Consider the following 27,521-nt stretch of genomic DNA (forward strand, 5'->3'; position numbering starts at 1 on the left):
CGACAGTTACGGTACAGTGCGTGTTTGTTGCCTGCATTACGGTAAGTGGCCATGAAAAGAAGTGAGGAGCAGAGCGCTTGACACTCGAATTCACGGAGAACAGCTTCCTCGCAGATAGCAGGCCATAAGCTTGAAGAGCCCGGCATTTTCTTTCCATATAAATGTATTATTCAAGGTAGATATGACGGAAATGTTTTCAACTCTTTTCGGGTCAAATGAAGCTCAGGGACCACCTGGTTCTTCGTCTCTGGGTTTTGGACCGGGGAAGCCTCCACCGCCAATGCCGCAAAACCAAGTTGCCATGGCGGGTCAGATACCACCGCAGCTCGGGGATGAAGGGCCTGCTCTACGGAAGCCTGGAGCTATGAATGAACCTTTCTATTTACTGCGGGAGCTGCCTGGTACTGGTGAATTCTTGTAACTGTTGGGTGCTTCGTGTTTAATTTGTCCTTTATTTTTAAACTTTAGCCGAAATCTAAAGCTGCTTAAATAGTTTGTAAACAATACTAGCTCACGTAGGTTGACTAGCTGGTTGTGGGCTAACATTGAGTTAGCTGATTGTAGTTAGTAGCGATGTGTTTTTCAGTGAAGCGTTTATATTCAGTGGGTAACACAAATGCTGTAGATTTAACACCTTTTTGTGGCTTAAAAATATGTTGTGTAACTACGGTTATTATGGGAATGAACATCCCTGAAGTAGCCCAGGTTCCCTTTGGAAATGGCCATCTATTTCACAAACATTTATGTACAGATTGGTTACAAATGATATGAATTTGGTGTGTGTGCTTAGTGGGGAACGAGTTAACGGGAAACACCAACCTCATCACGCACTACAACCTGGAGCACGCTTACAATAAGTTCTGCGGGAAGAAGGTGAAGGAGAAGCTCAGCAACTTTCTGCCAGAGTTACCAGGTGGGTGCTACAGTCACAGATGTGGTCAGATAACTGTTTAGTAACAATCTTATAATGATCAGTGTTGGACAGTAGCCGTAAAGCTTTACTTTGATAGCTGTGAAATGCAATATTATAAAAATATTTTAAAACCTGGGTTCTCACTGTCCGTTGGATACCGCTGACTGAGAAAAAGTCTTTAAACTGAGTTTTACTAAAGGACACATTGACAACTGAGAGTTATCAGAACTTGTTCGTATGAGCAACCACTTGGAGAAAGTGGGAAAGGATAACTCCCTTTTAAGTGGACTGACACAAGTGTCAGTGTCAGTTATACAAGTAGTCTATCCTCCACACCAGCCTGTTTCACAAGTTCTGATATCTTAATTGTTTGTCATTTTGGGTCATTTAATAATGCCAAATTAGTTCTGAAATAATAAATTCTAAGTGTAGGTGTCATTCATGGGCCTGAAGATCCCAATTATATTATTGTGTGTTTTGGTTATCTAGTTTTAAGTGTACTATACAGGCCACCTTTTGTTATGAAACTGGCTGCAAAATAAACTCATATTGGAAAAACACTTTGTAGTTTATCTTCAGCCATTTCTTCTGCTACGGCACAGGACATAAACAATGTGATGTGATAGTAAAGATGATTGTAATACTCCAATCACATCTCTTGTTTTGGATCTTTATGAGTACTCAGATAATGGAGCTGTTAAACCATGATCTACAACTAGTTAATACAGATATAACATATTAGTGGGAATCAGTGGGAATTTTATGCGAAGCTACATCATAACTGCAAACTTCTCTTAAAACGTTATGACATAACCTGACATGCACCTCCCATAGAAATTTAACTACATGTCAGGTCGAAGCAGTCCGAAACTATTGTGATTCTGAAACTATTGTGATTCGTCCTGTGCATTTCCAGCTACTTTTCTGCTGCACAATTTATCAGTGAGAGAATCATCATATCGATATAAGGAATAATAATCATAACATCAGTAGAAGGACTCACAAATGTCAGCAAATTCCTGGAGGGATATTGTTGAAACTATCAGAATGGAGTGAATCTACAAAAAAGTGGAAAAACTAGAGGGGTGCATGTGAAAAAAGAACTGATCACACCAAAGAGTGGGTGGGGACCCAGGGGGGAAAAAGTTGCAGCAGTTTATTTGTTTCTTTCTCTTTTGATTTGAATATTTAATTAAATTTACCTGTGAACACAGCTGAGCACTTATGCTTTGACCTTTTCTGCTTCTCTGCAGGTATGATTGACTGTCCGGGCACACAGGACGGCAGCTCATTACGCTCTCTGATTGATAAGCCTCCAGTGTGTGGAAACTCCTTCAGCCCACTGACTGGCGCTCTGCTAACAGGCTTCAGACTACACACAGGACCGGTACATACTACAAAATACAATGCAGTATAAAGTTCACGCAGACATTTTCAACGTCCTGACTGACACTGATTATTCAAATTTAACTGACATTTAAATGATCTTAATTCTCATATTTGCATATTAAGTACGCAACTAATTTTTCATCACATCTTTGCAGCTCCCAGAACAGTACAGACTGATGCACATACAGCCTCCAAAGAAGAAGAGCAAGCACAAGCACAAACACCATCGACCGCAGGATCCATTACCACAAGGTATGATATAAGTTTATCCACATGCATGTCTGCAAAAAGGTACAAATATTATCATTTCAATAACCTTTCTTATTTTGATGTTTGATGTCACAGAAACGCCGTCAGACTCTGATCCCAAGAAAAAGAAGAAAAAGAGAGATGATGATCCCGATCGCAAGAAAAAGAAGAAAGACAAGAAAAAGAAGAAGGTAAGATCATTTGTCAAACTTTACCTGAACTAGTTAGACGGATCTCATTATTATAGTGAATTCAGGTTTATTTTAATTTCTGTATTTAATTTCTTTTATTTTTTTAAAGGCTACTTTTGTCTGATCTCTTATTAACAAGGGATCGACACTTCAAGTAGCTCCTCGTATTTGAGTCGGCAGATATATTTATTTATTTATTTTTAAACCAAAAACCCTTCCTCACACAAAAACAAAGGGATGTGTGTCTCTTATCAAAAGTGAGGATCTTTCACTTTTTAGGCAAATACGTAAACCGTTACATGTTTGCAAATGCATCATTTGATCTTAATTCAGTGGAAAACACCAAATGTGCAAAAAGTCGAGGGATCTGAATGCTTTAACTACATGACCATGATGATACCTGTATGTACACTGCTCAACCAAAAGAAAAAATTGAAATCGCACTATTTTAAAATTTTATTTAACTGGAGCTTTAATGACTAAATTAACTTCCAGAGTTGCGCAGGCTTTTCACCAATGCAGTGGTGGCCAATCCAAGTGTAGAAACGATTTCTCATACACAGTTTGAGCCCATTGAATCCTGGCATTTTCATCTTGGAACAAGAGCCTCCCATCAAAAAATTAATTGGTGGAAAATCCAGTCATTAAGTATATCCAGGTTTTTGGCTGACTTTTTTTTTTTTTTTTTTTTTTTTTTTTTTTTAGAAACTTAAAGTTGCTACATAACATTTGTCAACCTGACCAACTGAACCAACCCCAGATCATAACACTGTCCCCACAGGATTGTGCATTAGGCACCAGGCGTGATTTATGCATCACTTCATCTGCCTCTCTTCTTACACCTGTAAGATGTGCCCATCACTCTGGAACAGATTAAATTTCAGCTCATCACACCACATCACCTTTTTTTCCCACTCCTTCAGATTTTGGTCTTTATTCCTTCCTAGCAAGTTATTTTCTTTCCAGTTAACCTCACCGATAAGTGATTTTCTTAAGGCTACACAGCTGTTTAGCCCCATTCCCTTGAGTTCTCTTAAAAATTGTGCATGTGGAAATGTTCTTAGGTTAAATAAAAAACATAACCATGACTTCTACTGCTGATTTTTGTTTATTAGATTTCATCAAACATTGTGAGTAATCCCTGATCGAAATAATTAAGCTTTTTTGCAATAAAGCATTGACAAGTTCTTAATCTCCTCTGCTTTAACCTGCTAAAACAGTTAACATTAAACAATATTCTGCAAAAACCAGATCCATATTTTCTCCACAGTTTTAGTCCTTTCTGAGACACCAAATCTCTAAACAAGGTCTTTAATTGTGTGTGTGAACCTCAATAATTTTAAAACCATCTGGGGTCCCACTGCAGATGTAGCCTCTCTAAACTCCTGCTTCATGTCACTCAGCAGCAGTGAAGACCACACCTGTATTCATCCTATAAGTGTGACAACTCTGTTTCTGCCCCCCCACAGAACCGCCACAGTCCAGACCACCCCGGCCTCGCTGGATCACAACCCAACAGCAACAGCCTCAGATAGACAGCCCACTGTGTGCATGCCTGTGTTTGAATGCGTGACTTTTGTAAGAGGATGTGTGTGTATTTTACAAGTAATTGTATTATTAAGAGTATGTTTAAAGAGAGAAATAAATGTATGGTGTGCGAAAGAGTGAGCTGTGACAGGATGTGATGGAAAGATTGATTTCAGTACAGTGTAAAAGGCAGATAAGCTGTGTGGTGCTGTGGATGACAACGTGTGTGTGTGTCTCTCTCTTTAAAAATGTTGTAATATCTTTTGACCGTAATGCCAAAATTAAATAAACTTTGGTTACTATCTTGTGTCTTGGTCTGTCTTAGATTACGATCAGGTTTAAAATAATGATCACTCTGGCAATGTCTTGGCATTTGATCATTTATTCATATATCAAATGCACATGCTGGTTATAGTGATGCAAGATTTAATTTAGCTAAGCAGCATTTCAACACTAATCATAGAGGCAGTTCATCTAACAGTCTTTACAGATACAGCAAAGGAGGTTTTCAAGACTGTCAAAGGCACAGATTAAATTCAAGGTGGCAACTACTAATCAAATATAAAGACAAAAGCAGAAGCCATTAGCTTTTCAGACAGCTACTTACACGGAACTATAATACAACAGATGGTTGTTAAATATTTTAACATGACAAGAAGGACATAAAGAAATGGCATAAAGTAGAACCTCAAACTTTCAAATGCTAATCTATACAAAGTAATAAAAATTTCACCCTCTATGAAGATTAAAGGTGAGTTTACAACAAATTGGACTTTACTGCAGAGCTAGTGCATAGTTTATATTAAGGCATTCCTGGTTTACGTTCCTATACTAGCAACTGTTATCATAGTCCCTAAAGATGTCTTTGGTTAAGAGTAGGGTGTGGGGAACGTCAAGCCTGAAGAGCCGGTGTCCTGCAGGTTTTTGATGTGTCGTTGATCCAACACGGATGATTTAAATGAGTAGTTCATTACCAGGCCACTGGAAAAGTTCAAGCCATGTTGAATTTAGCCATTTAAGTCAGCCGTGATGGATCAAGGACACATCTAAAACCTGCAGGACACTGGCCCTTGAGGCCTGGAGTTCCCCCGCCCCTGGTATAGAGTAAGCTGTTTGCTAGAGGCATTAATCTTGCCTTCACTTCCATTGCAAAGATAGCAGCACAGGCACAAAGCTGAAATAAAAACCTCACGTCTAAGCAAGCGTGCAAAGAGTCAAGCAGCTGAACACGTCCTATGACCAGGAAAATGGTGTATAAATAAAATGACAAAACATAACAGAAAATCTACGGAAAGCTGCCCAGGCATTGAAATGGATTGAATTAAAACAATTAAAAATATACATTAAAGCTGATTTGTGCTGTAATTTGTGGACACTTGTGCAGAACAAACATGTACACAACACAATGACACAAGGTCATGTAGATCATGTACACAACACTTTGGAATAAAAATACATTTTGTTTTTGCCAGCCATTGGCTGAGACTACGTGCTGCAGCTAGATGTGTTTTTATCAAGTTAAAAATCACATTTACAACAAACAAGTTTGACCCCAGCCACTTCCTCCTCAGTCTTCACTTAATATACTGTACACAAAAATGTTAAGCAAGCGGCAGATCATAAAATACAAGTCACACCTCACACTTATTTACAAGACAATTTGCTGGAGGACGTTTGCTTTACCTGCAATACAAAACTGAGCAGAATAAACATTAAATCACCCGAGCTTTCTTTAGAATAGGCCCGCTACAAAATAACATTAGCTGATAATGAAGCGCTTCCCTTTTTAATGCTACAGAAATTATAAAAACTACACTTCAATACACATTTTATACACACACTAGTTCATTTCTGTGCATAAAGTAGTATAAAGTAGTCCCCAACACTGACACACTGTGCGTCACAATTACCAAAACCCATCCCGTTCTTTCTTTGTAAAAGTTACAAAATGTGTTCCTATAGATGTTTATATTTATAAAAGAGTTCAGAATGTGAGGGGAAAATAAGCTGGTTAAACTTCATCTCTGAATCACACAAATGCACGAGGAGAAATCTCTCTGTTCAGCTCGGGTATTTTAATTTAAATGAAAATGCTGGATAGGGTGTGTTAAATGCTGGATAGGCAAAGGAGTCTGTTAAAGAGTAACAGTACAAAAAAAAAGAAAAAGTAAATGGAGGTAGATGTGGTGTCCGCCTGTGTGTTTCAATCAGAGAACGTTTGTGAAGAGCTGAAGTTCTCATAAATATTGAAATGTTCAAATCGTCTAGGTCTTTAGGATTTTTTTTTTCATATGCATTAACAGTGTCTTACTGTGTGTGTTTTTTTGTTTTGTTTTTTTGTTAAGAGTTTGTTGGAGACTACAGTAGAAAAAGCACTATTAATCTACACTTTAGACCACCTACACAATACACTTACAGGAGCTTCTTGGCCTGCCACAAAGCTCCTGGCGTACAGTTTTTGTGCTGATGTTAATGCGACAGGAGGTTTGGAACTCCAGAGTTATCAAGTCAGCTTGTTGGCAACATTTACACATTATGCGCCTCAGCACTCAATAGCCCCACTCTATAACTTTATTTGGTTTACCATTTATTAACTGAATTAACTGTGGTTCCTTAATGCTTCTGCTTTGCAATAACCCCTTTTACAACTAATCATGGAATATCTAAGTGAAGAAATCCCACTAACTGACTGGTGGTAACAAAGGCATCCTATTACAGCACTGTGCTTAAATTCAGTGAATTCCATAAAGCGACCCATTATTTCACAAATGTTGGTAAAGGCAGGCAGCTGGTGAGGCACGTAACTTTATACACCTGTGGCAATGGGACTGGAAACACCTGAATTCAATTATTGAAATGAGTCACTTATTACTTTTGTCCATATAGAGAACTAAATGGTTGAGTCCTAAAATACTGAACTGGAAGTCCATCCATCCATCCATCCATCCATCCATCCATCCATTCGCTTCCGCTTATCCTTTTCAGGGTCGCGGGGGATGCTGGAGCCTATCCCAGCTGTCATAGGGCGAGAGGCAGGGTACACCTTGGACAGGTCGCCAGTCTGTCGCAGGGCCAACACACAGGGACAGAAAACCATTCACACTCACATTCATTCGCACATTCACACCTAGTGACAATTTGGATTATCCAATTAACCTATCCCCACAAGCTTGTGAACTGGAAGTGTAACTTAATATCTTCAAGCAGTTCTTTGGTGTTAACTAGTATTGTCATGATTATAAGTCTTAGAAAACTATATCATAGTATTTCAAGTACTGTGATATCAAATGAAATCCATGGCTTTTTAAACACACGAACTTGATCCTTGACCTAGACCAAAATAAATAAAAAAACAAAACAAGTGATGACAAATCTCCCTAAAATACAAACATGTGGGATATCATATTCTTTCTGATGTGGTTTGTTACGAGAACTAGCACCAGCTTAAAAAAACAAAACAAAACAAAACAAAAAACAAAACTTAACATAACTTTATGGTTGCTTATTTCATAGCTAATCCTACTGTCCCCCCCTATCCTAAGCTGTTGTGTTCTCTAAGCATCTATAGCAGCGAAGCCATTAGTGTGAGGTTTGCAGCCATTGGCGTTGGTGTGGTTGAGGGCCTCCATCTCCTGATTGGCAGCCAGCTTTTCTCTGGCCTTCTTTTCCCTCGTCAGCTGTCTGCAGTGGTAGAACAGGTAACCCGGCAACAGGAAGCCAGTAAACGAGAAGATCAGCAGGCCGAGGTTGATCTGCAGGAAAGAAAGATCAGGAAGATGGACAGTTGTAATTATGATTCACATTGTCAGGCCATAATTAAAATTGACAGTTTCAACTGTGACTATTTTTAAACTACAGGAAGAAAACTTTTTGAAACCAACTGAGACAATAACCCATATAAATCAAATTACATTTAACATGTAGCAAGAACCGATCAACTGAAAACAACAACAACAGTTTAAATCTCAAACTTTCTCGCGTCCTATTCTGGCCAATTATGCAGCTTGTTCTTTGAAAACAGCCCTTCTAACTCTTAGTTTGTATTTTTTTTTTAGGGGGGCATTCCTAAAAGCCTACTTTTTTCTGATTGGCTGGCCCCTCATCTGGCTTCCATAAACAGAACCCTAGGCTTGTAAGCCCCTCCTCTTTATCTCAGGCATGTAGAGAGCTTTAACACAATAACCTTAAGGAAAATTCCCTGTTAAGACCAGCCTGAAGCCAGAAGATTTGGCTAAATTTTACTTACCAATGTAAGCAAACACTGCGACAGTAGTGTCTCCTTTAAGCATAGTCATGGTTTGTGCTAAAATGCTAATGTTACAGTGCTAACATTCTCAAAATAACAGTGTTTAATATGTTCACAGGCTAGGTTAGCTGCAGTAAACAAAAGAAGCAGAAGGGAATGTCTTCAGATTTGTAACTCATGTGACACCCAAACTCAGTACAATTCATCCCGAGGGAAGCTCAAATATTTTTGCTATATTATATATATTTTTGCTATATTCATATTATACTTGCTGAATGTCAACCTACTATGTGGCTCTAGATAAAACATTTGCAGGTGATCAGAGTGATTAGGACTCATTATGTTTGAAACCTGAATGATTGTTTTAACATACACTGAGTGGTCATGTGGACATTTCGAGGTGAATCAACATGATGATCCAATTTAGGATTACCATTTGGCCTCTTCAGTCTTCACTTAGTGCACTCATTACCTAATGAAATTAATGTGTATAAAACTGTAGCTAACAAATGCAAATTCATTTCATTTACAATTTCAGTTATCCCATGGATAGTTGGTGGCGCAATAAACAATGCTGAGAGCTTTTTATGGGCGTCTCATTGTGAAGTTCCCAGGCATGCAGAGAAAATGTGTTTTCTCACATAGTAGGGGTCTCCTTTCAATGGTCCAACCATGGCGATGAAGAGTGGCTGCTGCAGCAGGGCGATCACAGCGCTAATCATGGACTGGAGGCCTGTCAGCGTGCCAAAGTGGTTGGACGGGTAGCTGTGGGAAAGATTTAGTGGTTAGCGTGAAATACCAAGTGACAATAGGCTGACAATACATAAAATAAAAACAGCTGATTTAGTGTTGGAGACATAACATCTATGTTGAAATGCAGGATTTAGTGCCAGAGAGAGCTTGTTTTCATGCTGATGTGGCTCTGGAGGGCACTCATAACCAACAAGTTGAATGTTTGCCCACACGATGTTGGGTGATAATGAACAATCAGATATGTACCAATCCTACAATGACATAATTATGCATGTCATACTGAATAAGTATAAAATGTATAAAGCAATGCATAAGCTGAAAGGTTGCAGTTTGTGGTCTCCGGGCACACAATACAGGATCCCCCCTCCTTTTGTTACCACATCTGGTTGCTTTTATCACACTGTAAAGCCGCGCTTTTTGGTGTTTATATGGTGTTAGATAATCACACTAAATGGGTCAGAAAAGAGTTCATTGTCTCATTTCCAAGATTAAGTGATATCCCAGTTGTCGTATTAATGAACTGGAAACTCAACATATGTTCACTTTGATGAGCACTTCTTCCAGTTATTACGTCACTTAAATGCCATGTGATTTAAAAATTAGGTTTTTGTGAAACTTTGCATGTAATTGTGTTGTACAAAGATTTATCAGCACTTACACAGCAGCATAAAGTCCTCCACAGCAGGAGTGGATGAAGCCTCGGACCATAGTGTGGAGGATGAAGGTCAAGATCTAAGGTTGAAAAGAGATGGAAAAAGTCAGGGAATTAATGCATCACACTAATTACTGTTGTATCGTTGTTGTCACAGAATAAGGCATTACCTGTAGAGGCAGGTTGTCGATGAGGCAGCAGACTCCAAATGCAATTAGCAGCAGGTTAGTGAGGATGAACGCCCTCATTGCATTTGTCACCTTCTGAATCTTACGGTCTCTTTTGGGTCCACTGGTGAGCCTGTTGAGGACACAGGCAAAGAAGTTCCCATCACAACATACAGTGTGTGCTTCTCATATATAAATGGCCTCGTCAGTCTAGTCAGTCCTTCTCCATCATCCTATATTCATGTCTTTACTGTCAAACTACCCAATAAAGGCGAAAAATAAATGAATGTTTATTCCCAAATCTGTCAAGTTTCTCTGCACATACCTCTCTTGTCTGCCTGAGGGGACTGTCTGATCCTCTTCACACTCCTTCATCTTCCAGTCCATGATGTAGCCAATCAGAGGACATGTGGCCAGACACAACAGCTGTAGCATGCCAAAGGTGGACGAGTAGAAACCCACTGAAAGACAAAACATTAAATTAAGAGAAGACAAAATAACAAAGATAACAAGTTTCAGTTTAAAGCCTTATTACTACAGTGCTCACCATTGTCTTCTGCCTCCTTGGCTAGCTTGCCAGACGCTGGAAGATACATATAATAAAGAGCATTTCTGTCAGTACTGCTCAAAGGTTTTTCACAGTACTGTAAATACTGACTGTGTTTGAGGGTTGGACACTCACGGTGCTCTTCTCCATGGGTGATCAGGAACTCCAGCATCTTGTTCATTGCCCCCATATAAAAGATGATTCTCAACTGGGACATCCCCATGGTAACCAGACTCCAGAGGAAGATGGGAGAAAACACAGACCGACGGAAAGGAACCGCATCTGTGAGAGGACGAGTGTTTTTATTTTCCTGTAATGATTGTGATGGAAATTCAGGAGAAGTGGTTCAGATTTCTAACTTTTACCGTAAACCTTGCGGGAGATCCAGTCTCTCAGTAATATCACACAAAATAAATCAGTGGTTCTCAGCCTGACATGTGCAAGACGTGAGGCACTTTTCTAGTTTGTCTACAATTTTATAATTTGAGGGGTTGCAAGATGATTAATGGGACAGAATTTTATTGTGGCCACAATACAAAAGGTGCATGACTGCGAGCATTGTGGCTGTGTGTGTGGGTACACTTGCATTACTCATTTTGGGGGACCTATATCCGTACAGTCACACATGTGTGGGGACTCTGTATCTTTTGGGGTCAAAAAGCAAGACCCCATAAGACAAATCTTAAAATTTTACAGTATGTAAAACATACAGTATGTTTAGTAGATGACTTGCTCTATATCCAATCTATTTACCTCAATATAGATTGGCACTTGTATAGTGCACCATTCACATTCACACAAACTGCAGAAGGAAAAGAGGACAGATTTGTTGACCTACTGGGTGCAACCTCATGTCCATTAGCAAGCTTCTCTGTGGAGCGTCGGATGTCTCCGTTTTGGTGGCTCAGTCTCTCACCAACAACCTTCTGCTCAGATGAAGGTGGCTCTTGAACATGGAGGATCTTACTGTTATCAATAAACAGGAGGGTTTCAATTACGGAGTTACGGTTGTCATCAACAGTTACTGTATCAATATTAAAAAACAAAAACAAACAGACCTGTAGTCCACCTCTTCGGGTGTTGGAAAACCTTCTTTGGGCCAGTTAACAAAACAATTTATGAAGACACATGTGGCAAGACCCGCCCACGTCCACATGATCACCGTGAACGACACGCCTGCGTCGTAGATGGCCTGGGAGGGAAAAGAAGTTATGTTTTTACACTCATGTTTCACTTGTGTTTAAAGGTGTGCTCGCTCACTGTTTTTTTTTTTAAACCACATGGCGGAAACAGAACAAGCTGTAAACACAACACAGACATTATCACCTTGTAAAGTTTTTACGGTGAGCGTGCTTAGAAACCATCCAGACACATTTATGCATTTATTTACAGTGGCGTACCTCAATGTTTATGCCTTATAACTCCATCCATAACATTTCTAACATTTCAAAGGCACTCTGAAGTAGACTCACAGTTACAACTCCACCCGGTTTATGTGAGAAATTCATCTAAGCGTGTAACTTTAACGATGTATTTGTTAACATATCCTTAATTTACCTTGACTCCAGGGAAGGTGACTGCAGAGGAAGCGTAGGAGCCGATCATCAGAGACATTATGGTGGAGCTCAGGGCACCAAACATGTTGGGGAGCTGCAGGCACAGGGACATGTAGACAAAACAGACATGGTCACATATAAAAACATTCACAGTGGTCCATGGACTACCCGGAGTTCATCATTTATTCTAGTGAAGGTTCACTATGTTATTTTGCCAGCAGAGGGCAGTGGTCTGCTTTGTGTTAGCAGGACGAAATACTGAACACTGATGAGGTTGCTCCTAACAGCAACGGTTCACTGCTCTAGCCTGCAGCGTTTGCACCCAGTAACACTTCTCTCTTCCCGCAGAGCAGACTCATTAAAAATATTAGTTTCCATGTCAAAACAAAGAAGAAATGAAGACATGGCCCCATGGCTCATTAATGGATTATGCTATACTTAGAAACATTGTTATCCTTGCAATTAAAACAAAAAAATAAAATTCAAACTAGTTCAGACTTGACTAGTTTCCTCTGACCTAGCATGAGGGGGGAAAGGTGGTGGGCATTAGGCACTAGGACACCATATATTAGGTCAACCTATTTACAGTGACAAGGAGCTTAGCAAACACAACAGTGACCTATTGTGCTTGTAGCACAGTAAGTGTCCTTTTAATTAGAGTTTTAAATGGGTTAATCGTGATTATAAAAATCACATGTGTAGGATTTTAATTGTGCTGGATGACAAGCTTACTATTCTCTCTCTCTCTCTCTTTCTCTTTCTCCCAATGACCACAGTTTTCCAAAACTCCTGCAAACGTCACCTAATCTCCCTACGCCGTCAGTGCCACTGTTGTCTCCCAGACAGTTTCCACACCCTTACACTGACGTTATCGAGGCAGAGAGCATTTATTAAACATAAAGGAGCACAACGTTGACCTCCTAACATTTTTATTGGGAGATGATGTATAGAGATATAGAATTTTTTTATGCGAAAAATCATTATCTATTTAAGTTATTTAAACCTCTATTAATTAAGAATGAGCTGAAAACAACACCAGCTTAGGCTACTTAGAAAGTTGATACGGCTGACTTGGACACAACTTGCTTCAGTTTGCACAACCAGTCAACATGGTGCAACATCAGCATTTTATTTGGAGTCCTGTGTTACAAGCCTATACGTTTAAATGCAATATTCACTCTACTTTCCCTACCCTCTCCACCAAATCCTTAGTGAAATATCAAGCGATGTTTGCTAGTGTAACTTCGCTTTGTATTTGCTAGTGTATCAGCAAGTGTACACAAGTCTTTTCATTGGAAACAGCTGCACCGAGATAGCGGTGAGAACCAAAGCAGTAAAGTTGTGGGTTGGGAAAACCTAAAATAATTTGTAAGAAGAGTATAAACCTCTGTAGAGCTAAGAAAACCGCAGTTTGTTTAATCTTACATTATACATAGTTATTTGAGCAAATGTTGGTTAAAAATATTAATTATAGTACCTTTAACAGATTACAGATCCCTTCTAATTACTATAAATATTTCTTATAGCACATTCTGCAGTCCTTAATTTTCCCATCACTTAGACACACTGGGATTCAGAGCTGCATAGAAAAGGGTTTCCAGGAGTGTTATTACCAAATATCAAAATTCCTACAAACATTTTTGGCCTTTGTGCCAAACAAGATGTAAGGTGGAAGGTGTGGGTGAGAGGTGTGCTTTTTCATCCATGTATGAATTTTGTCTGCTGTCCTGAGATTACATAACTGTGACGATGTGCAAGCTGTGGTGCCTGCGCTTTATCGAGGAAGCATGAGGTCACTTCAGTTGCTGACACTGAAGTGAGATGTTGGCAGGTAAACAGGAAAGAAAAGCTTTCCTGAGGATGTTCGAGGAGAGAGTCTGCCTGTCTGAGTGAGAGGAGAAAAACAACCGCAAGAACACCCGTCCTCATTCAGCACTTCTGAGAACTGAATTACAGCTCGTCTATGAACATAAGGTCTGCAGTGCTGTGGAAGTTTATGGAATGTGGGAAACGGGGCCCTCCGAGCTTGCATCTCATGTTGTAAGATGTCAGGTTACCAAATATGGAAAGTGCAAATGTCTATCCTCTACCTCTGTGTTCTGTCAGATCCTATTAAATAAATATTTTTTTACAGGGCCTTGCAACACTTATGCATGCGAATGCTGCTAGGGGGATGTGGACACAAACGCATGACTGTATGGACGCACACACAGGGTCAAAATCACACACATAAAAAAAAGGATTTAGCCATTCACTTGCCACAGCTAATGAGTTCAGGCTCTACTCCTGCCGTGCTCACTCACTTGGGTGTTGTAAGGCTTTGGCACTGAGTTTAATTAAGACTTTCACTGGGAGAATGGGCCAAATAGCAGATTAATGAGCAGTGAAATTTTGAAAGACAGGACGCAAGAAGGGAAAGTGGGAAAGGAAAAAAAGGAGAGGAAGAAAGACAGATAGGAGTATAAAATCAGCAAGGACATCTGTGACAAAGACACGGGCATTCTCACACTCACACACACTATAAGAAGATTGTTGGCTTATGTATCTGTGTATTTTCTCATTTTTGTGTTCCAGGTTCTGTATGTTTGTTTTGTCTTTTGTGTCTTACAGGTGCGGCAGTTGTGCATTCACCCCCCACCTGTCTTGCCTCTGCATTGTCATACCAAACCACATATAATGTAATTCACATGAAGAAGAGCTGTTCTTTCACCACTGTACATTCAGATCACAATTCTGATTGCAAAATCTGCCAGACAGGACAAGCCACAAGAAAAAAATAAATAAATAAAAAATCAGCAAGGTAAGAAAAAAAAAAGACAGGTAGCAGGAGTAAAACTTTTTGTGTTTGATCTCCCAACGCTACATTTGCAGAGCCTCCCTCTGTGGAGATCCCAGCAGGAAACCCTAAACTGGAGCCGATTAGCACAGACTTCTTTTTGCTCCCTCCCTCAGTGTTCGCAGTTTGGTCAAACTGTCAACTTCAGAGTGTTAGCAAAGCCGTCAAAAGCCTGCTGTAGTGGACTTGTATAAAGACTAGGGACTTTTTAATATTAGGGTATGTACGATAATTACCTTTCCCCCCCAATTCCCTGAAGTTGCTTCTATTCACTGAGTAAATTTAAAAGTAGGTCAGAAGCAGACTGACAACTTTCACAGTCATTACAAGGAACATGATTAACAGAAGTAGCTGCATTGTCTAATCGCATGCCAGTGGTAAAGTATTTGCATTGTCAGTTGCAGGCCAGGCTTCATTCCTTTTAAAATGACATGATACTGGGAGCAGAAAAACTTTCATTCTGTACATAGAGAACATAGGGCGTTCAAAGGACCTCATGCATTCCTAACAATGTGACTCACTGGAAAAGAAGGTGTCTGTGAATCACCTTGTTGTCATTTAAGGCTTTAATTAGTTGGTAAAACCAAATAAACTAAAGGTGTGTTTGCATATTGAGCACAGTAATGAGTCAAACTAAATAAATAAAAATAATAAAAATAATAAAAATAAAAATAAAATAATTTCCCCCAGGGATCAATAAAGTATTCTGATTCTGATTAAATATTTAATGAAGGAAAGAAATCAGAAAACGGAAAACTACAGGGCGTCACAATTGCAGCTTTTGGCGCCTGTTGTTGTTCTTTTACATCACCCACACAGGATCTCAGCTCATTGTGCAAGATACTGCACCTCAAATGTCCCAGTGTTCAGTTGTTTTTATTTAATATTCAACCAAACTCAATTATGTCACTCCTCCTTGAAATAAAACCCACAATCTTTTAACCTGTTGTTGTAATTGACAGCATCTCTTCAAACGATTTTACAATTTTCTGCCAATCTTGTGTTATTGTTGGCAACATGAATGTATTATTACAAAATAACACTGAACATGTACGGACATCACAGGGGGACCAAGAGTACCTGTGAAAGTGAGGCAGAGTTAATTACCCTGATCAAGGTTATGGAGTTAAAAATGTTAAAACTTTCATCAACGTCAAACGTCCAGTCCACTTTTGGAAAATGTGAAAACTGTAAAGAATGAGGATAAAATGTGGACGTTCATCAGTGCTTCTGTCAGCTTTACAGTCTTCTTACTGACAAAGACATCAGCGGTTCCTACAGACATTTCTATAGGAAATCCATCCATAGAATTTCCATCCCAATTAGGACCGGCCCGCCAAGGGAGTCTGATATTCCCAGTTTAAAGAATCTGAAGTTATAATGTCTGTCTAAATGAATTACTATATTTATGTATTGTATAAAAATCCAATGATGGGCTTTGTATTGGGAGTTTCCCCCCAGTAACTGACTCATAGAGCACAATACCGCAAAACGACTGAGATGGTCTTGTTTAACTCTCGACCACATGGTATAAATTATGATGGCATTTGTGAATTTACGTCTGTGTGTGTCTGCCCTTGCACTCTTTAGAAAAGCAGCAGCATTGAGGTCACTCGGTGTTGGTAAACCTCACCCTGATTAGAAGTGTCGACAGAGGGAAGGAACGAGGGACACGGAGGTCAGTCAGGGACAAACAACAGGGGGCAGCTGATCATTACTCAACAGTGTGTGTGTGTGTGTGTGTGTGTGTGTGTGTGTGTGTGTGTGTTATTGACCGTGTTTGTCTGATAGGCTTGAAAGAACATTCTGTGTCGGCGTGAGCTAACACTAAAAGGAGCTCCACGTTCCTGCATGTGTTATGCCTGTTTCCTTAATGCAATGTTAGCCATGCGAGTATTAAAGGTAGCTACATTCTTAATTTTGCATTCATTTCTGCTTTTAAAATTAGTGTTGTTTTTGTACACCTCTACCTGGGGGGGAAGAAGTGCTAATTAAACATCTTTCACTGTTGTGTAAAAAAAAAAAAAAAAGATGAGTCAGCATCTGTAAAAACCTGAACGAACGAACCACTCTGTCGATGTGCTGCTGCACTACTTCCAAAACATTTCATCAAAATTCAAAGCTGCGATTTTGTTCACTGTAGAAACAAGAAAAAAGTCTACCTGCTGAGTCACCACCAACAGGTCCCTGCAAGTTACACTTTTTTTTTTAAACATCTGCACTGTTTGTCTGGTTTATATCACCCTAAACATCTTTCATACCCAATGGCATCCAGTTTCATAATAGACTCCTCTAACGCTTTTCTTTCTGTAAAAACACCCACGTAAGCAGTTTGCAAGCTTAAAGAGAAAAAGGTCCCAGGATAAGGTCATCTGTCCACAGTCAGTCTTTAACTTCAGCATTTAAACAGCTGTTTCTTGTTCATCTCCCCGTGCGCGCACATTTGCGCATCCGCATGTGTGCACAGTCATGCAGAGTTTAAAAGGTTGTGTAGTGATTATTCTGCTGACTGCTGAGCGGAGAAACTGAAGAGAGCAGGAAGAAGGTCGCGAGGAAGAGCTCAATGTGTGCTCAATGTGTCCTTGAGTATCTTTGATTAGAGGTAAAGGGGCCGAGCACTAGGGAGGGTGTGTAGTCACCCTTGGGCTGCAATTGGTGGAAACTTTCCATGTGGTAGAAGTCATGTGCACTCTGACGAAAACACTGTACCAAGACTAAGCACCAACCTAAATACTTGCCAGGACAATGATTTTTTTAAAAACACACTTGCTGATAGAGCACACGCCTGATGTGGACATCACACACCGTACCACCACCACCCCTTACCCCCACCCAGTCAGAACAACACATGCCATTTTGTCAGCTGAGAGACCAACCATGCTACTAAAATGTTTCTGCTCATTTGTTCCAGGAAGAATAAAAAAATAAAACCCTGTCACTACTTTCTTAGAAAGAGTTATGTAAATAGATGGTGTTAAATTATATTATAGGACATAGAGTTACTGACTGACTACCAGATGACTAATAGCATTTAATGTTACTGATTGTACTGCACAGGATTACCAGTCATACTACTATCAACTGTTAAGAAATACAAGATATGGTGTCCATGCAAAGGCTCCCTTCTTTTAATTTAGGGGTTTTGTAAAGTTGACCACATGGAATAAGACCTTTGCCACCCAAAAATAAATCCAAACTGGTACTGAGAGGAGTGATTGTCTTGTTCTAACAACATCACAAAAGACACAACGATACCAGTAAATGAGATGTGAACATGAAACCAACTGCACTGGAACTGGCCGTTGACAAGACAAGACAAGCTTTATTAGTCCCACACGTGGGAAATTTGTTTTGTCACAGCAGAAAGAACTGAACTGAAACAACTGATGAGGGCTCTATATATATATATATATATATATATATATATATATATATATATATATATATATATATATATATATATCACACTATTCCCCTCAATTAATCAGCCAGACTGCATGTCTTATCCCTTCGCCTGTTAGCCGTGTGTCTTACCGTGATGGAGGTGAAGGTCAGGCAGATGCCTCCGAAGCCATTCAGAGAAAGAGCCAGGAAGATGAGCGCTGAGAGGACTGCAGAGAAAGCAAGAGAAACATTAAAACTCGCTTTGGTAAACTGGAGGACTTCATTTTACAAGAAGTCAGTTTAAGTTAACATTTCAGGAGACCGCCTTCAAAAACAAGCAAATTACCATGGGCCTTAAAATTTAACCGCAGCAGATATTCACTAAAGCAGTTGGCTTTTAACTTGTGAAGTGGTGTAAAGATGAGGGTGTGGTGAAACACATTGATGCAGCTGCAACTCCGTCACTTTCTCTGTGGTTTAAGTGTAACATTGAGCAACACAGACAGCAGCTTAAATAAACAAGCTGGTACATAAAATGGTTCCAGCCAGTGTGACAGACACTTTCATATAACCCTAAAATTAATCTAAATTTTAATTAGGCTTAAAATTATAAGTTATGAGTGACAGGTAGGAACAATTTTTTTTAAATAACTCATTTGTCATGCAAATAGATAGATACTTTATTGATCAGTGATAAAAATCAGTTTGTTTGTTTTTACAGTGATTAAAAAAAATCCAGGTATACAGACTTCTGTAAAGCCTGTGTGCCATTTTGCATCGATTATCTCATTAATATCTTGTCTGTTTTTACTCACCGTCGGTCTTGTAGGCAGAGGTGGCCATCATAATACAGGACAGACCAAAGCATGAGCTGCAACAAAGAGAGAGAAAAATAATGAAACCTCCAAGTAGCTAGCTGCTGGTGACATCGTCGGCAGTAATAAAAAGCTACTTTCTGCTGCCATCTTATCCACAAGGGGTCGCCACAGTGGGTAGCTTGGTGACTTGGAGAGATTGTTGATTCGTTCCAGCTAGAGACACAAAACCCCTTTGAAGTTGCGACAGGAACTCAGGTGTAAAATCTGTCATCTGCCAAATCAAATTTTATCAGTTTCCATCGAGGCTGACACATAAAACTGACAACGGTGTCAGCCACTTATGGAGGTTATGTTGAAACGTCTACAAAGACTAAGACCAGAAGTCTAAATCAGCTATAAAAAGTCTGGTTTATAAAACAGTTGGTCAATGATTTAACAGCCTGAATGCTTTTTGAATCAGATACGTTCAAATCCGATAAGTGTCACGCTTGACTTTTAAAAGTCAAGTAAAGTCAAACTGTGGATGAGAAAGGCAGAAACCATGTGTGTTTGTTTACGTAACGTGACTTTTTACCCTTCTGTTTTGAAGATAACCCAACCTCTAACTGAAGTTTTCCAGTGAACATCTAAATGATTCTGAGTATGCTTTGGAGAAAGAGTGCTGTTGTCAGGTATAACCAAAAATTCAGCCCTCTGGGACCAACTCGATCTGTCGTGTTTGGAGCAAGAAAATTGCTGAATATGACCCACAAAATACCATCCCTACAGACAAGCAGGAAATGAAAACATGCTTGGGGGTTGTTTTTCTGCTAAGCGTGCAGGACGACTTCATAGGACTGAGAGGCCAATGGATGGGACCATGTACCCTAAAATCATGAGAATCTCCTTTCCCGCAGCCAGAAGACTGAAGGTGGATCACAGATGGGTCTTTAGGCAATGACCAATAACCCCCCAAAAATACAGACAATACAACACAACAAAGGAGCAGCTAGCCAACCCCCAGACCTACCCTATTAAAAAAAAAGTACCTATGGAGGGAGCTTAAGCTTCGAGTTGCTGAGCAGCCAAGAAACCTCAAGCATTCCTGTAAAGAGGAGTGGGTCATAATCCCTCCTGAGACGTATGCAAATGTGGTACCAAACTACAGGAAACATCTTATGCACAAATGCACTTGCCAAAAAGGGTTTCTCCACCAAGTACAAAGTCATGTTTTACTTGAGGATCAAACGTTTATTTCATGCAAGTATAACTTTTATGTAATGTGTTGTTGTTTTTTTATCTTATGTCTCTCGATTAAACTGAAACTACCATAAAAACATGAGACTGTTCTTCTCAAAGTTAAAAATTTAGCAGATCATCAAATAATTATTTCTTCTACTGTATCTCTAAGAGTCTGGCTCTGAAGTCAGTCCAAGCTCTACCTTACAGAACACATCCTGTAATTACATGAACGGTTGTAGACTAACTACACGTGTACTGAGAAAAGGTGCACACATACAAACGAGGACTGCCTACTCAGTAATTTGCAGAAACTGGATCAACTTCTCGTTCCTGCTGTGGGAATGTGATCCATCTACTTTTTGTACTAGAACACAATTACCAGTAAATGAATTGATTGAATATCAAGTTTTCCTTCCTCGTCTCCACATGTGCCAAGGTAGATTTTTTTATGATTAAGCCAAACATACAAGGATCATTTATGAGCCACACATACAAATACATTCTCAAATGTTACAATATTACCTTCCAACCAGTCGAATGGGACGTGGTCCAAACTTATCCATCAGGATACCAAGCGGGAGGGTGGTGGCACTAAGCAAGAAGGAACCGATGGTGAAGCCCAGATTCAGCATCTCTTCCTGGTCCACACAGCTGACCCACTCCTCAACCTTCTGGCCAGAGGAGTTACCCAAAGACGCGTGCGCTGTGTCATTTTCTGTGGGAACAAGTGTGTAGGCTTGATGAGAGATCGCTCAAGAACTATTTGAGTCTTTCAGGTTTTTTGTGGGCTCTGACTTGACTCCAAAACTAAGCATTATTTTCCCCATTTTCTAAACTTGTCTTAAAGGTGACTTTTCTGCAATTTCCAAAACAAGACAATCTCATGCTTTATAGATTGCAATGACACATTTGAACACAATACATATGTTTCCCGAAAAGTAATTCCAAGTGATGAGGCCTTAAAACCTGCAGTTCCTCAAATGGCCACTCAAGGGACGTTTCTAAAATGAGTCAGTCCTCATGGACTCCAATGTTAAAATGTACTTGAGCATTGTCTCTATGCCTTCATAGGAACTGTTGATGGGGTGAATTGTTAGGATTTAATCAGGGCTTAAAGTTAGAAGCCTCCCAAAACAAAAAACTGTAGCAAGCTTGCGAACACATAATTTGGCTGCTGGTATTTTGGGTACGTCTATCTTCTATTTACAATCTATGCAAATGTCTAATAGATGTGTTATCTCCATATCAAGGTTCAGAGATTCTGATCTTACCTGAGCACAGGTGAGAGTAGAAGCCTTCCCTCTTTAACATGATGAGCAAGGAGCCCCATCCCAGCAGCACAGCCGAACACAGCAGGTTTTCAATTACCGCTGTCACCGCCATCCACCAGCGCCTCCTGTAGGCCTGGACGAGAGTGGGCGCCATCGCTGCTGCTCTGTGATTGAGGAGCAACAAAGAGGGAGGGGGAGGATAAATTGAAATGACTTTAGGCAAACATGGAGGGTTTTTTTTTTTTTTTTCTAACAAGTAAAAAAAGATAGTTGATGCATCCAATGTAAATGCGAAGGGTTTTCCATTTGTTTAACACCTTTGAAAAACTTCCAGACACACTAAATAAGCTGAACAGATTTTATTAAATAATATTACACACTGATGTGAGTCATTACTGATGCTAAACCACCTCCTCCAAAGGTTTGATTACCCGGTGTCTTAGTTTGAAGTAACAACATTAATTACTTGAAGCCCTTATTTAGTTTTAGCTCAAAAACATTCAGTAATGTTTTCCCAATGTTCCCATATTTATTAAGGACCAGGAAATTCTTTAGCGACGTGAATGTTAGGATTTTTGCTAAACCAGTTTGTTGTTTCAGGGAAGAAAAAAAAAGGCACAAACTGTAACCATAAGTCTGAGTGACTCACACCACTTTCCATGACTTTGGGTTTGTGAAATTATTCCAGTCCGGATTTACTTCCTGTGAACTTAAGCTTTCATTCACATTGACATTTGAAACCTGATGAGTACATCTAATAAGTGTCCATGTGGAGAGTCACTGTTTTGTAAATCCTAGGCCAGATAGCTTCAGATGTTCACCTACTGTGCTGTGAACAAAGCACTTGAGTTTGACTCCCAGAAACACTGCAGAGTGCTGAATTGGTCTGCTTTCCTTATGGAAATTGGGGTGGCACCTTAAAGTGCTGCTGTTTCCATCTAAAAGCAAAAGGGAGTGGGATTAAATGAGTATGGAAACCAAATGGAACTACAGCTTGGCTTTGGTTTTAAGTCACAGGATAATCAGGCTGCTTTTACATAAACACACATGGGCAAAAACACAGCAGCTGTGATTTGACTGACTAAATAAAGTCATCTTAGTCACGGCCACCTGAAAAGTACACACAGACACAGACACACACACACATAGACACACAAAGTACAGGTCACTGGTCACAATGATCTGCAACATGAGCGCCCAACACAGTCATGAATCTGATAACACACATATGAAAAACATCTAAACAAGAAGCAATGATCCAAATATGACCAGCTATTCCATTTGGCAGCCAAACCACAAAAGGGGGCAGAGGGGAACAGCGAGAGAAGAGGCCTACAGTTAAGGCCTCAAATAGGAAATCAGTTTCAGTGCTTCTTAATGGCGGCATCCTTTAAGCATGTGTCATACAGGAGAACCAGAGAGGCCCTAATGGGACAGATTTGTCTCCGCTTGTGCTCACAAGCTTGCGTGTGCCTTCACGAGGCGTGTGTGTAATGCGATTATCCACTGCCCGCTGAACCGCCTTTGTGCTGAAAAGAGTGTTTGAAAAGCGGGATTTCGTTGTAACTGACACCCCACGACAAAAACCCCTTCAACACACACTCACTCAACAATGAGGTGACAGCAGAAGACGGTGCTTATTCACGCTGTCGTGTAAATGCCCAATCCACACATTAACCCGTTAATTAAGTCTGAGCACACAAACAGTAAAGAGGCTAACTTTTAGCCAAACTTCTACAAACACTTGAGTTACAACCATTCATATCATCTTTAAGTTAGGAATTTTGTTGTCGATCCATTACCATTTTCAAACCGATTGTTTTATCCACCCAGCACGCCAGAGAGAACCAAAGTTATTAGATCCACTGTTACAAAGGCCTAAGATGTTCATATTTGAGCTTTTAAAATGTGTCAGAGATCCACCTGCTTACAAAAACGGACTCCAGCTATCAATCAAAGGGCAAAATGATAACCAAATTTTCTGTCCATAGAGTTTATTATCATTTACAACCAAATTTATAAATGATAATAAAAACAGACTCCAGCTATCAATCACAGGGCAAAAATGAAGGAAGGAGTTCATTTCCCCTTTGGATCCTGCATGATGTGTCATATATGCTTTGTATTTTATTTTTAGCCTGGAGGAAAAAAACAAACAAAAAAACCCCAACCATTACAGTTATCCCATGTGTCCTTGTATATAAGAGATAACTGTACACAGATAAAAATTTGTTGCTTAGCTGTTGCTACAGTCAACAACTGAACTGCTATTTTGATGATCCTGATAGGGTGTCTGTCGATATGCACACATTACTTCTTTAATCTAGCGTAAATCTAAATCTTGTTAATTTCAGCCAAAGCTGATGTGAAGTAAGGACAGCCTAACCTAGTTAGTATCTCGCTGAGGAAATCTGTCGTTTAATTAACCTCAATGTGCACTTTTAAAAAAATCTTTTAGCGTATATCATTAACTTCAAAGGTCAAATGAGTACAAGGAGTTGAACATACAAGTTTTCATTGTTGCGCTTATGACTTTCCTACTTTCAGCTGCTTCCTTGTCAGAACAGGTCACCACAGCAGGTAGCAAATGTAACTCTGCCAAGTCAAACATGATTGATTTGGCTAATCTTTACACCTGCTGCCCTTCATGACACGGCCCCTGAAAGGATTTGTGTCTCTGGCTAGAATTGAGCCAGCAACCTTTTGCTTGTCAAGCACATATATACACCACTACACTATGCACAAAATTTAACTCTAAAAAACAGCCACTTAAAGTCCATAAAAGTCATTAACTTAAAATTTTTTAAATTATTTAAAAAAATCAGTAACTCCTAAGTAGTGTCAGAGTTTCCACATATACAAACTAAAATGTTAAAGTAACACAGAGACCATTAAAGGTCTAAGTATACAAGTTACAGTCACATGTATTTGATTTACCGCGGGGGCTGAATTAGGGGCATCAACACACACATGGTGAAATATGTGTGTGCATGAAAATATCGTGCACACACATCGCTCAGGAGGCAAAGCAGTAAATGAAAATGGGAGTTCATGGCTTCTTGGTATCACAAACACATGTCTGTTACTGTAAAAAAAGGCTGTGGTGTCATCTGCTTCGCTTTCACACAAACTGATGCAGGGCACGGATCCATTCGGACTAACTACTACTTATCACACATCCCTCGTCACCGTTTTTCCGCCCATTTCCAGGTGCCTGTTACTACTGCAGTAAACTGCACGCTGTCAATAAAGGGAACAGGAGTGCTACTGTGTTACCGTGCAGGAAGGTCAACACATGACAGACATGTGGCAACAACTTAAAACATGAATGCCCGGCTTTTTGTGTTGTTGGCAGGCAGTTGTGAGTCCCTGTCACAACACTGTGAAGTGTGTGCTTTTAAAGTTAAAGCAGGTGAAGCTTGCTTTGGGATAAATCCCACAAAAGGAGGGTGTTTCCTGAAATACCGGAGCAGTAGCAGCTGAATGATGCAATAACTTCAGGACTTACTCTACTCCTCTTTGCCACTGGCAGCCTGGATAAGCGGATGGGGTTTTAATGGGTTTTGAATTATTGAACAGGGCCTTCCTTCTCAATCAACAACTGAGTGAACATATAGGCTCAATTATCCCTATCATGCTTACTTTCAAGTCTCCCTGTTGCTGCTTACTTCCAGCCATGCTCTTTTTTTCCCTGCTGGTGATATAGATGACCTTGACCAGACGTGTTTATCAAACTCTGCGGGACTAAAAGAACCGCAGGAAAAATGTTTCCAAATAAAATAAACCACAAAGCCCTGGGCCTCTCTGTTCTGAGTCCAAAAGTTGCCCGGCCGGCGAGCAGCTGTCTCTCCATGGGTGTGACAGTCAGCCTCCGCTTACCAGGCAGGGCAGAAGAGGAGACGCGTTCATGTGCTGCTCCAAATGTCAAAATCTGGAGTTCTCCCCTGGCCTCCAGATCCCATCAAAGCGTGACACAATTAAGAAATAAATGAAGAAGGCAAACGAGCAATAAATACATAAAATATAGGCATACTGGCTGGATAAAGGGAAACAAATATATAATTAGGCTGTTTAAAGATCAAGATTATTTTTAATCTGCTTTTCAAGGGTTTTGTGACCATTAATCACCCAAAAACATCCACTGATTATGAACGCCAGCGCCCCAGTTCTGAGAGAAATGGGGAGCTCTGCTCTATTTGATGCTTTAGACTGGGTGTTAGAGGCTACACCCAGTGACTTGGGGACATGCTGCATTTAAAATCCACACGTATTAAACATACAGTTGCTTCAGCCATCGTTCTCCCCATTTTTCTTATATTCTTTAATTTAAGGGGTTGTCATTTTATTTTGTTTTATTTGATTCCTCATCAATGAAACCAACCAACTTTTGGTTTTTCAGGATGCAAACAAGATTTTCATCATGTCATCCCAGCAAGTTTTCACTGACTGACATAAACCAACTTAATAACTCATACATTAAATGCACAACAAATTCATCAGACTACTACCCAATGTAAAGTTTCTTCCAGGTGTTACATATGGTTAAAAAGATTCAAATGCAGTAAGTATACATGTTTCATATAAATATCGTCTATAGCCTACTTATTTTCTTTAGCCCACATAATTAAACATTTCAGTTACATAAAACGTGATTTTGATTTGATGTACTGTATAGCATGTGACACAAGGCAATACAGTCTCTGGCACAATCATAAGCATCGGTTGCTACTGAAAACAAGAAAAATTTTGTGTGTTAATGGTGGGGGAGGGGTACACTATGCAATATATTCAGTTTTAGAATTTATATTTAGTGTTAACTGTAGCTAGGTTATCTGTAGCTAGGCTCAAAGTGTTAATGCAATCTTATTTTAATATGCAATACTGTCATATGCAAAACCAGGGTGGCATTAGGGGTCTATGCCAGCACATTCCACCACATGCCACCGCTCTAGATCCGCCCCTGTTATGCTGTAATTGGGCTATAATAAAACAAACGCCTAACTTAAGACATTTGTGCGCATTTATGGCTTCCCAGGGGTTTTATAAATATTATAAATGAGTCATAACAGGCAGGACTCCGATGCTCCGTGAAATGAAGGCTCAGGTTTCACTGAGCGTATTGTACACATTTTAATCGTCACTTCCGAAACTTTCTCAACATCTGCCGCTCGCGCCGATTCTCACATTTTTACTCTCCCTTTGTGAGCGCCCGTACTTTGCGCCATTTCTCCCCTCACCAGGCCACGGACGCACAAACACACGTGGACACACACACATATTGTGAGTTTAATACGCAGCGTTTGGTCTGTATCGTGAAAGCTGACACTGTCCATCTCATGCCACGTGTATCAGAGGTCGATTGTTCCTCCTGCTGTTTCAAGCCGCCGCTTACGTCTTTTATTTTATTTTTTTTACATATAACACTAAACTCGTGAACACAACAGCGGCAAAACGTGGAAATGTAAGTAAACATCATATACTTACTTCAGTTGTGTGTCCTCTCACAGGGGCTCGAAATAAAGGTTCCTTATTGAATAACAAAATAAGAATTTAAGCTCAACTTTAACTAATTGTTGTCCTAATAGCAAAGTTGAGCCCGAGTCCCCTAAATAAAACTTTTCCCCCTCCCTCTGTCCTGTCCCTTTCTTCCTGGTTGAAGACTGATGTTCCTTGCCTGTAAGTCCACGTTTTTTCTCCCTTTCTCTCTTCGGTTACACCACACACTTCCCCCTTCAATTTGACTTCTCCCTCCCATCTAGTTTACCGCCTGTTGAGGGGAGGAGAAAAGTCACTACGCCACA

General features: G+C 39.9%; 2 protein-coding genes across 4 annotated transcripts; one reads left to right on the plus strand and one right to left on the minus strand.

Moving 5' to 3' along the window:
* Positions 1-52: 52 nt before the first annotated feature.
* Positions 53-4,387, plus strand: med19a (mediator complex subunit 19a). Of its 2 annotated transcripts, none has more exons than XM_082506405.1 (6): positions 53-407; positions 791-913; positions 2,167-2,300; positions 2,458-2,554; positions 2,648-2,742; positions 4,212-4,387. In XM_082506405.1, the coding sequence occupies exons 1-6, from the start codon at positions 182-184 to the stop codon at positions 4,275-4,277; spliced, it is 741 nt and encodes a 246-aa protein (XP_082362531.1). In that variant the 5' UTR covers positions 53-181; the 3' UTR covers positions 4,278-4,387. The 2 variants fall into 2 exon arrangements, with proteins under 2 accessions (XP_082362531.1, XP_082362532.1); XM_082506406.1 differs by having other exon boundaries at positions 53-401.
* A 248-nt stretch (positions 4,388-4,635) lies between these two features.
* slc43a1a (solute carrier family 43 member 1a) lies at positions 4,636-27,521 on the minus strand. Of its 2 annotated transcripts, XM_082506380.1 has the most exons (16): positions 27,205-27,521; positions 22,546-22,658; positions 21,721-21,884; positions 20,972-21,164; positions 19,226-19,281; positions 18,561-18,637; positions 12,192-12,284; positions 11,693-11,826; positions 11,473-11,600; positions 10,770-10,916; positions 10,635-10,670; positions 10,413-10,548; positions 10,091-10,220; positions 9,927-10,000; positions 9,157-9,280; positions 4,636-8,021 (listed from the first exon to the last, which is right to left on the minus strand). In XM_082506380.1, the coding sequence occupies exons 3-16, from the start codon at positions 21,872-21,874 to the stop codon at positions 7,824-7,826; spliced, it is 1,680 nt and encodes a 559-aa protein (XP_082362506.1). In that variant the 5' UTR covers positions 21,875-21,884; positions 22,546-22,658; positions 27,205-27,521; the 3' UTR covers positions 4,636-7,823. The 2 variants fall into 2 exon arrangements, with proteins under 2 accessions (XP_082362506.1, XP_082362505.1); XM_082506379.1 differs by lacking the exon at positions 22,546-22,658 and having other exon boundaries at positions 27,205-27,520.

This window comes from Aulonocara stuartgranti (genome assembly GCF_965226115.1).
Source record: "Aulonocara stuartgranti genome assembly, chromosome: 2".
Classification (NCBI taxonomy): domain Eukaryota; kingdom Metazoa; phylum Chordata; class Actinopteri; order Cichliformes; family Cichlidae; genus Aulonocara; species Aulonocara stuartgranti.

Coding starts and splice junctions, on each gene's coding strand:
- med19a (XM_082506405.1), top strand. CDS start 182: ATGACGGAAATGTTTTCAACTCTTTTCGGGTCAAATGAAGCTCAGGGA. Junction 914..2,166: donor CTTTCTGCCAGAGTTACCAG/GTGGGTGCTACA, acceptor GCTTCTCTGCAG/GTATGATTGACTGTCCGGGC. Junction 2,743..4,211: donor AAGACAAGAAAAAGAAGAAG/GTAAGATCATTT, acceptor GCCCCCCCACAG/AACCGCCACAGTCCAGACCA.
- slc43a1a (XM_082506380.1), bottom strand. CDS start 21,874: ATGGCGCCCACTCTCGTCCAGGCCTACAGGAGGCGCTGGTGGATGGCG. Junction 12,285..18,560: donor TGACCTTCACCTCCATCACG/GTAAGACACACG, acceptor CTGTGCCTGCAG/CTCCCCAACATGTTTGGTGC. Junction 10,221..10,412: donor CCCTCAGGCAGACAAGAGAG/GTATGTGCAGAG, acceptor TGTCCTCAACAG/GCTCACCAGTGGACCCAAAA.